Raw genomic sequence first — 11318 nt, 5'->3', positions numbered from 1 at the left:
ACGAGCCGCGCACCGGCTAGAAGAGTCAGGAGAGGGAGCGTCTACACAACTGTGCACCGGCTAGAAGAGTCAGGAGAGGGAGTGTCTACATGAGCTGCGCACCAGCTAGAAGAGAGGAGGGTGAGGAACCAGCTGGGGCTGCCACACAGAAGCTGAGCCCACACAGGGTACCCAGGCCCATTTTCTGAGGCACTCGAGCAGTGGATTGGAAATGCTGCCCCACTGACAGGTGAAATCCCTGCAAGAGAGATGAGAGGAGGCGTGCACAAGACAACATGAGGCGGACACAGTGAGCCAGGATGTGTGCCACAAACCACCCCACACGGCGGAGAGCCCAATGGTGGGTTCATGGCAGTTAGAAGCAGCACAGGAAGTGGACCTCCTGTTCTGCTGGACACACATTGCAGGGTGACCACACCCTGGAGTCCCAAGGTTCAGTCACAGCCTCACAAGTCTCTGTATTATACTAGATTTTCACTAATAATTACTGAATTAACTGTGAACAAGTTTTTTATTCATTCATACAATCAATACTGCTGAGCCTCAATTTGCTCAGGTCAAAGGACAGAAGCTAAGAACAAGATTAGATGGCCAAGTCCCCACACTCCCATCAAACACAATGGCTTACAAGTAAGTCTTAGCAAATGGGTATTGTTCAAAAAACTAGCAAACTCTTACCTTCATTACACGCTAGGTGGGCAAAAAAAGCAATGATCTGCACTGTTTTACCCAGCCCAGCTTCATCCGCCAATATGCCATTGAGATTCTTCCGGTAGAGTTTGGCCAGCCAGTCCAGGCCGATCTTCTGATAATCTCTGAGAGCCCCGTACAATAAAGATGGAGCATTAAATTTTACCTGCAATGATGAACAAATCAAAGAATGACTGCTGGTCAAAATAATCACCCCAACTTTTTCTGAAAACTGAAATTGACAGTCACATGATAAACTAATTAGAAAGGGATCTACAGAAAACAGGAAGAGGAAGAACTGCTTCTTTTGGAGACCGGATCTCGTTATGTCACTCAAGCTGGTCCTGAACACCTGAACATCTGGGCTCAAGAGATCCTCCTGCCTCACCCTCCTGAGTAGCTGGGACTACAGGCACATGAAGAATTGCTTTTAATGACAACTTCTGCAGTTGGGACAGAGCACGTCACTGGAAAGAGGAAAAGCTTTTCTCATGACTCACTATGCTATGCACTCTGTCTCATTCCACACTTGAAAGCCCAGCACCTCACCGAGGTTGTGACCCGAGCACTGCCCTTGGGCAGGATGGCTTCAGCCACTGCAGTGACCTCCGCAATGTCCTTGGCATTGGGTTTCCCAACATTCATTCTCTCGGCAGCTTTGAACTGGTCCATGATGAAAAGCGAGTCGATGAGAACCAAGTCCTTGCAACTCTCCCTGCTGCCTGGGCAGTCATCTGCATCTGTAACAAGAAAACAAGGGGAAATGCAGGCTGCTCAGAGGCTTTATAAACCCAAACATTTTTAACACAGAGAAAAGTTTATAGAATCCAGCGACTTTGAATACAGAATTAGACAAGTTTTTTGCTTGTAATCCATTTGACATCTAACAATGCCATCTGCATAAATGGGCGAGAACTCTTAGGAAACTATCAAACCGAGGACTATTCTGAAAAGCCCTCCAAGAGTATAATTTGCCCCAAGTAGTCTGGTATTTGGAAAATGTCACCATAGCAATTAGGAGCTGGTACCACAGAGCGATACACGTAAGTGTCTCAGGGTTTAGGGATCTCCCCTCTATTACCAAGAAAGAAAAATGTGGGAAACCAGGATGAGACTGAACCTGCCTCTCCCTCCTCTGGTCCTGCTGGCAGCCTGGGGTGTGGTGAGGCCTGACCTCCCCGGGGCTCCTAGGGCCCCTCCCCGACTCACATTCAGTGTCTAAGTCCCAACAGCTGCAATGACAGCAGGAAAGGCAGACCCTTTCTGGTGCTCTAGGCATTCGTTTAGAAGGTCTAATAACAAGTAAAATAAACTACTCAAAACTGCTGTGTTAAACACTGCACAGCATTAATAAATATGATATCTAGGTCCATAAATCAATGATGTTTATAAATCTAGAGAAAAACATGTCTACATCCTTCACAACATAATCAAGTGCCCCAATAACTGTGCCAGGTTAATAAATTAAAAGCACAGAATTTAATAAAATTCTAACCAATATAAAGTTACTTGCTAAATATTTATAATTTTTTCTTTTATCAAACTAAAAGAAATTTTCTAAATCTTAAGTCTTTGTAAGTGTGGGTAACCCTCCATATAGGCACCGAGGAAAGAGAGCTAAGCAGAACCCTGGCACAATTAAGGCCTGAAGAATACCTTAGTTTATAGTGTTACTACTCAGTTATTTCCATTTATATAATCCTTTATATAATCGTACATTAGTTTATAGAATTAGGGCTTGAAGAATATCTCGGTTTACACTGTTACTACTCAGTTATTTCCCCTTATGTAATCCTGTATAATCATATAATAGTTCATAGTGTGAGTGCCTGAAGAATATTTCCCCATATATATATATAAAATTATATCTTCGTTTATAATCGGAGGAATGCCTAGAGCAGACACAGTGCAGAGCATGATTTAAGGGAAAACAGTTATACCAGGACAAGAATCCATGGCCCAGGCGGCAGCATTCAGTATCATAAAGATCCCCGCTGTACAGCAGGCTTGGGGCGAGGGCCACTCCTCCTGATAAAGGAGGTCTAGGACCCTGCTCCAATTCTTGTGGAAGGCTGCCCTCAGACCGGCAATCGCACCTTGGTGACTGTGAACTTTATCAGCTCTTGCTACTGTGCTGCTCAAAAAGCATCTTCCTATAGAAACAGCAGGTGGCGGAGCCCTGACAGCTCTGTCACCACTGTGTGAATTAAAGCATCCCCCCCATAAATCTTCTTAGAAGTAGTTTTCCCATAGACAGGGGTATTGCACAGTGCACTTTCTTCACTGCACACGGCCCACCTTCAAGCCTCAGTGACCTAATGGGGGTGGACCCCTTACTGCACACGGCCCTTGCCTTCATGGGAACGGGCCCCTTGCTGCACACTGTCTACCTCCTGGCCTAGGTGACCTATTGGGGGTGGACCCCATGTTTCATTGCTCACGAGCCTATCACTATCCTTAAAGATGATTTCACTCACTGCCCTGCCCCCTTACCTATACACAATAAACACTCACACTTCTGGACATTCGGGGCCTCGCCTGACTCCGCTCATAGGCGGCGTGGCCCCCCAAGCCCAGCTGCATTTTCCTTGTATTTCTGTGTCCTGTCTCTTTCTTTCTCGGATCCTGCACCTCAGCACACATAAGGGACACCCCACGACCCTGTGGGGCCTTAAGCCCTACAGTAAGTACTCTGGTCTCTACTTTGAACCCTGAATTCTTCCAAAGGTTGGGAGCGCACCTTCCTCTCCACTCGTGTCCTCGCCATCAGGCTTCAGCCGGGGCCACTGAGAAGTCGGCAGGAAGGCGCCTTCGTACAGTTTCATCAGGTCCAGGAGGGGCAGCTCAGCTGCAGAGGGTTGTGGGCAGAAGGGCTGTTACTTTATAACAACAACTGTCATTTAAATTGGGAAGCAGCAGTGGCCCGAAGAATCACAGTTAAGAAGGGCAAGGGGCTAACACACGTATTCCTTTTCCAACTTTAGATTACTCCTTGGAAAAAGATTATATTGTCTAAAAGCACATTTGTTTTTCTAAAAACTAAAATGGTTGCCCATTACTGATACAAGGTCTAAAATATTTCTTGAGGGGTGGGAGAGGGATGATGAGAAATGACTTAGTAAGCGCAATACACATCTGGGTCATGGACGTACCAAAGGCCCACACGTCACCACTATACAGTACAGCCAGGGAACAACATCGTACCTGCTCCCCTTAAATTTATGCAAATTTTAAAATGTATAAAATATTTTCTCTATAAAGACGAGAATCTTTGATATAAAAGAAACTCAACTTTATTCATATAAGAATTAAGATATCTGAAATAATCTAAATGAACAGTAACACTGTAGACTAATAAATAAAAATGTAAAAAATGAACACCATTGATAGGAAATAATTAATGGAGATGACACATAATATACAAAACATCAAATAAAAAACAGCAAAAACGTTCAAAAAGATGATAAAACGTAGTTAAGCTTCCTTTACAAAGCACTCACCCTAATTGCTTAAATACCCCAATAACAATGGACAAAGGACAGGAAGCTGTTACACACACACAAGCATAAAGGTATTTCTTCATTGATCACCTCTGGAAATCAGTGCACGGTTTGTTTGCTATCAGGTCACCAACCATCTTAAAACCAAAACACTGGGGAATGATGATGAATTAGATACTCTCACACACTGCTGATAATGGTATAAGCTGGCTGGATTTTTCTGGAAATCAACATGGAAAGCTGAAGGGCTTTGGAATTCAATGTCCTCGACCCCATAATTTCCCCCTTTAGTGAGTCTATCCAGAGAAACAACAGAAATGTAAACCCAGATTCCTGTTCAAAGAACGTTCAGACAGTGGCAGCTGTAACAGGGGAAACACTTTAGTTGGGCTGTGTACCTGTGATACGTGAGCCTGTCTGCATGTATATTTATGTCAATAAAGACTGCTGAGCCAAAACAACAAATGCCATGGACAAGCATCCCACAAGGACCACATTAAAGGCACTGTCCACTTAAGACTACCAGGCACCCTTTGAATTCATTTGCTCAGGAGGTCAAATATTCGCCACACTGGCTTGATGGACAGAGACATAATGGAGCCAAGTGAAAGTAAATGCTGGCTGTAGAATCCAGGAAGTGCGTCCATGGTGCTCCTAACAAGGTGCTTTCACCTTTCCTGTCTGATGCTTCCAGCGCAAAATGCTGGGATGCACCCTACAGCACATGATGCTATACGTAAGTAGGAAAAACAAGCTGACCAACCAAAACTTCCAATAACAGGATAATTCCGGAAGGTGTCTCAGAACAAACAATACATAGAAATCAGCCTCCACATATATAAATTAGTTAGAAAATGCAACAGAAGAAAAAAAACCCATTTAGACAGAAAATTAAATACAGTCATCCCTCAGCATCCTTGAGGAGTTGGTTCCAAGGCCCCCCTCGGATACCGAGATCCAGGGATGCTCAAGTCCCTCACATAAAATTATGTAACCTACACACATCCTCTCATACACTTTAAATCATCTCCAGATTACTTATCATACCTAATAATGTGAATGCTATGTAAATAGTTGTTACACTGTTTTTTTTGTATCCTTTTAACTGTTGTGCTGTTATTTGGGTTTGTTTGGTTTGGGGGTTTTTTCGTTGGCTGCTCGGTTATTTTTAGAGTTGGGGTCTTGCTACGTTGCCCAGGCTGAACTTGAACTCCTGGGCTCAAGTGATAGTCCTGCCTCAGCCTCCCAAGTAGCCAAGATTACAGGTGTGAGCCACCACACCCAGCAGTATTCTTATTTTTCACTTTTTTTTGTAAATATTAAAACCCATGGCCAGGCGCAGTGGCTCATGCCTGTAATCCCAGCACTTTGGGAGGCTGAGGCGGGTGGATCACGAGGTCAAGAGATCGAGACCATCCCGGTCAACATGGTGAAACCCCGTCTCTACTAAAAATACAAAAAATTAGCTGGGCATGGTGGCGCGTGCCTGTAGTCCCAGCTACTCAGGAGGCTGAGGCAGGAGAATTGCCTGAACCCAGGAGGCGGAGGTTGCGGTGAGCCGAGATCATGCCATTGCACTCCAGCCTGGGTAACAAGAGCGAAACTCTGTCCCAAAAAAAAAAAAAAAAAAAAAAAAAAAACCATGGATATGAAGAGCTAAACATACTTAGAATTAAACTTTCAAAAATGCACCACATCTCTGCGAAGAAGGCTCAAACGGGTCCCTGAAGACCACGAAAGAAGCCTTGACCCAACGAGAGGCTCTGTTCATGGATTCAGTGTGGTACTATAAAGACAATGGGCCGGGCGCGGTGGCTCACGCCTGTAATCCCAGCACTTTGACAGGCAGAGGCAGGCGGATCACAAGGTCATGAGATTGAGACCATGCTGGCCAACATGGTGAAACCCCATCTCTACTAAAAACTACAAAAATTAGCTGGGTGCGGTGGCGCACACCTCTAGTCCCAGCTACTCGGGGGCTGGGGCAGGAGAATTGCTTGAACCCACGAGGCAAAGGTTGCGGTGAACCAAGATCGCACCACTGTACTCCAGCCTGGCACCTGGCGACAAAGACTCTGTCTCCAAAAAAAAAAGATAATGGAATGCCCAGGAACCCCACCTCCAGCTGTTCACTCCTGGCCTCTCCCACACTGACCTAGCCTGACTAGTGTGACCATCATATGTGAGAATGACAGCATGTGACTTCCAAGACTCAGTTATAAGAGATACGACAGTGTCTATCCTGCTCCCTCATAGATACCTGGGGATACCAGCCCCAGGTCAGGAGGACAGTCGACCTGCCCTCAGCATGCAACCAGAGCCCATCAGCTGGCAGAATAAAGCCACCTGGAATGGCATCCTTCAGCCTGCCATTCTGAAGACCATCTTCACAGGAGACCTGGGCCACAATCACCCAGCAAGGCTGCTCCCAAATTCTGCCCCACAGAGACTACTACTGTGCTAATTTAACAGGTACTCTAGTAAGTCAAGAATGCATGCCATAATCGGATAGCCACTAACAAGAATACAGAAAGCTAAACGGAGAAGAGGAAATGAAATAATTTGTAAATACCTGACTGATGCTTAAGGTAACTTAAAAAAGAGGTGACTAAAGAACAGGGAGAAAAAAGGCCGGGCGCGGTGGCTCAAGCCTGTAATCCCAGCACTTTGGGAGGCCGAGGCGGGTGGATCACAAGGTCAAGAGATCGAGACCATCCTGGTCAACATGGTGAAACCCCGTCTCTACTAAAAATACAAAAAATTAGCTGGGCATGGTGGTGCGTGCCTGTAATCCCAGCTACTCAGGAGGCTGAGGCAGGAGAATTGCCTGAACCCAGGAGGCGGAGGTTGCGGTGAGCCGAGATCGCGCCATTGCACTCCAGCCTGGGCAACAAGAACGAAAATCCTTTCTCAAAAAAAAAAAAAAAAAAAAGAACAGGGAGAAAATATAAAACAAATTTTAAAATTATGAGAGATCTAGGCCCAACTATTAATAAAACAGGCTTAAATTTAATACAAATGTACTAAACACTCCAATTTAGAGATATAAAGATGTTAGAATAAACTGGAGGGGCAGAGGAGACCAACTAAATGCTGTTTACAAGAGACATACTTCATAGAAGAACATACTGCACCTGGACCACTTCAGAAATAAAAATAAAAACACAGATTAGAAGTTAACAGAGCCAGGAGCGGTGGCTCACGCCTGTAATCCCAGCACTTTGGGAGACCGAGGCGGGTGGATCACGAGGTCAAGAGATCGAGACCATCCTGGTCAACATGGTGAAACCCCGTCTCTACTAAAAATACAAAAAATTAGCTGGGCATGGTGGCGCGTGCCTGTAATCCCAGCTACTCAGGAGGCTGAGGCAGGAGAATTGCCTGAACCCAGGAGGCGGAGGTTGCGGTGAGCCGAGATCGCGCCATTGCACTCCAGCCTGGGGAACAAGAAGGAGACCCCCGCCCAAAAAAAAAAAAAAAAAAAAAAAAAAAAAGTTAACAGAAACTCTCTCTAGAGGAAAATCCCTCAGTGTCAGGCCTGAAGTAACTGCCACACAAAGTTCCAATAAATTGTCAAAAATCACAAAGTATACTAGGAAACAATGTACCATCAGCAGAAACCAGGATTCATAAATGACAGCAGTATCAGACCTGCAAAAACGTCACCCATGCAGTTATCAGGCACAGATGATAAAATTTTATATCTGAAGGAACAAAAAAGATGATTGAAAGTGTGAATACAGAGATAATTTTTAAATTTCATGTAGGTTTTCTAAAACAACCATTGGGAATGTCTTAAAACACACTGGTAACTGGAATTTAACACTCAATCAATGGGTTAACAAAGACTAGGAAAAGCTGAAAAGGGAATTCATAAAATAGAAAACAGATGTGATGGAATTATCTAGAATCAAGTAAAAATGAAGTGACAGGATAACAATTCTACATCTATATATGCACATACTAACACAGTCTCAGAATATGTCAAACGAAAACTGACATAAATTAAAGGAGAAACAGGTACTCACTATCATAATGAGAAATTTTAACATACCTCTCTCAGTAACTGATAGAGCAAGAAGATAAAAATCATCAGTAAGGATAAGAAAAACTGGATAATGCAATCCACAAGTTGTACCTGGTGGACTCAGGGAAAACTGCACCATAACTTGACCAAAGCATGAGGCTTTAAAGTATATAGGGAATGTTCACAAACAGGTCCACTCAAAACCCACCTCAACAAAATCCAGGTTAGTGAGAATCCATAAATTCACTGTCTGGTCAAAATGTAGTTAATATAGAATAATAATAAAAATATATATTGAAAACTCTGTATTGTTTGGAAATTAAGAAACATCCTTCTAAATAACTCATGAGTCAATAAAAAATATATACAAGGGATATCAGAAAATATTTAAAACTGAATAATAAACATGAGATTCAGCTAAAGCAGTTTATAGAAAAATTTAGACCCTTAAATGTTTATATTAATGAGCTAATAAAAATTAGTAAGCTAGTCATCCAAGTTAAAAACTCAGAAAAAGACATTATTTTTAAAAAAGAAATAGTAAGAGCAGAAACAACAAAACAGAAAACAATATACGGGCTCCAGTTTAAAAAAAAAAAAAAAAAAAGAAAAGAAACTGACAAACTCTCGAACAAGACTATCAAGAAAACAGAGAGGCGTAAACACACAGTATTAGAGGAAAGAAGGGACATACGTACAAACACAGCCAAGATCAGAAACACCGCAAGGAGAAATCATTGACAACGTGTGCCAATAAATTTTAAAATTTAGATGAAATAAAGAAATTCTTAGAAAATGTGACTATGAAGAAAAGAAAAAGTCATATTCCTCAATTTAATGTATGAAGGCTGGGCGCGGTGGCTCACGCTTGTAACCCCAGCACTTTGGGAGATTGAGGCGGGTGGATCACCTGAGGTCAGGAGTTAGGAGACCAGCCTGGCCAACATGGTGAAACCCTGTCTCTACTAAAAATACAAATATTAGCCAGGTGTGGTCACAGGCACCTGTAGTCCCAGCTACTCAGGAGGCTGAGGTAGGAGAATCGCTTGAACCCGGGAGGCAGAGGTTGCAGTGAGCTGAGATCGCACCACTGCACTCCAGCCTGAGTGACAAAGCAAGACTCCATCTCAAACAAACAACATAGCATGCAATATCCACCTACAAGAGAAACGCTGAAGAATAGCCACGAACTTCATTACCCATAAAAAATATACCATGTCCATTCATGAAACATTAACGGTATCATCATAATCGTCCTGACAGCAGCAGTTAAGAGCACTTAGGACATATTAGGCCAAGGCTTCCATGCACTGTATTTCCTCAGAACAACACTGAGAAAAACACCACTCAGACAACCTGACTGAGGTCACAGGGTCAGCAGGAAGCAACATTAGGTTTGAAGCCTGCGATCATGACCTAACCACTCTAACACACTGCCTGCCTGAGAGTGCTCCCTTTCAAAGCAAGAACAAGCCAAAGCTGTCCACCACTGGCACCAACTGAACACTTTACTGGAAGTCCTACCTAGCATAAAACAGCAAGAAAAAGAAGTATGAAAGGAAGAAGGGTTATCAGGAAAAGTTCTTTCTTCTGAGAGGAAGTGACTGAAGACAAAGAATTAACAGGGTTCAGAAAAGTTGCTGAGTATAAGAGAAATAAATAAAATCAACTGCACTTACCCATACCAGCAATATGTCTAAAATATAATATTTTAAAATATACCATTTAGCACAACTTTTATAAATACATAGTACCTAGAATTAAATCTAACAAAAAGAGACACGATCACCGAATTTTATGGAAAGCTATTTAGGAAGACCCAAGTGAAGGGAGAACTCTATTTTGACCATAGATTGGAAAGGCTGAAATTCATAAAGACAGCAATTCTCACAAAACATCCATTAATGCAATTAAATTCTAATCAAAATTTCCAATAGGTTTTTCTGTGAAACTTGATGAACTGATTCTAGCACACATCTGAACAGTCCCCAAATAGACAAGATCCTCCGAACGCAGAGCAAGGCAGAAGAACTTACCTAACCAGACATCAAGAACTATTATAGGCTGGTCCAAAGGTAGTGAGCTATCTCAACTGATTGTTCACAGTCAGTTACAGATCAAACTCCTTGTTCTACTCTTTCCCCCCCTTCTCACTACGGCACTTGACTAGTCTTAAAAAAAAAAAAAAAAAGAACTATTATAAAGCTACAGTAAGAAAGGCAGTGTGGTATTAGTACAGATTGGTACAAATTTGTCAATAAGAGAATAAAGATCCCAGAAAGAGCCATGCATAAAAGGAAACCTGTTTTGCATCTGAGCTGGCATTGAAGATCAGTGGGGAAAGACAGGCTTTTCAATACGGCTTTCCAAATATACACAAGGGGAAAAAGGAAACCGCACTCACTTCACAATGTAAGAGTGAAAACAAAAAAAATTTAGATGATATATCCTTGTGAACAAGGCTGACAAATTCAGTTACAGTAAGTCCTCACTAGACATCATCAATAGGTTGGTTCTTGGCAACTGTGATAATTTGGGCAAAATACATTTGAGCAAAATGATGTATAGCTGACCCATGGAACTGAGGGTCCTCTTCCATGCAGATTTTATCCACAGCAGGACCAACCCCTCACCACCCCTCCTCAGCCTACTCAGCGTGAAGATGGCCAGAATGAAGACTTGTATAATTATCCACTTCCACTTAACAAATAGTAAATATATTTTCTCTTATGTTTTTTAGCAACATTTTCTTTTCTCTAGCTTACTTTACTGTCAGAATGCAGGCGCCAGGCACGGTGGCTCACACCTGTAACCCCAGCACTTTGGGAGGCCGAGGCTGGCAAATCAACGAGGTCAGGAGATCGAACCCATCCTGGCTAACACAGTGAAACCCTGTCTCTACTAAAAATACAAAACAATATTAGCTGGGCGTGGTGGCGCACACCTGTAGTCCCAACTACTCAGGAGGCTGAGGCAGGAGAATCACCTGAACCCAGGAGGCAGAGGTTGCAGTGAACCAAGATCACGCCACTGTACTCCAGCCTGGGCAACAGAGCAAGACTCTGTCTCAAGAAAAAAAAAAAAAAAAAAAAAAAAAAAAA

General features: G+C 43.0%; 1 protein-coding gene across 12 annotated transcripts in view; it reads right to left on the bottom strand.

Moving 5' to 3' along the window:
* EP400 (E1A binding protein p400) overlaps positions 1 to 11318 on the bottom strand; it is a 128388-nt gene that overhangs the window by 71187 nt on the left and 45883 nt on the right. For all 12 annotated transcript variants that reach the window (XM_032270874.1, XM_032270875.1, XM_032270882.1 and 9 more), the window contains 3 exons: positions 3431 to 3538; positions 1240 to 1430; positions 679 to 856 (listed from right to left, as the gene is read on the bottom strand). In XM_032270874.1, coding sequence (XP_032126765.1) covers positions 679 to 856; positions 1240 to 1430; positions 3431 to 3538 — 477 coding nt within the window. The remainder of the gene's footprint in view (positions 1 to 678; positions 857 to 1239; positions 1431 to 3430; positions 3539 to 11318) is intronic.

The sequence above is a fragment of the Sapajus apella genome, unplaced genomic scaffold, assembly GCF_009761245.1.
Source record: "Sapajus apella isolate SASKATOON/1434 unplaced genomic scaffold, GSC_monkey_1.0 scaffold218, whole genome shotgun sequence".
Taxonomy (NCBI): domain Eukaryota; kingdom Metazoa; phylum Chordata; class Mammalia; order Primates; family Cebidae; genus Sapajus; species Sapajus apella.
The sequence above is the reverse complement of the archived record's forward strand: the minus strand, read 5'-3'. Positions and strand labels throughout refer to the sequence as shown.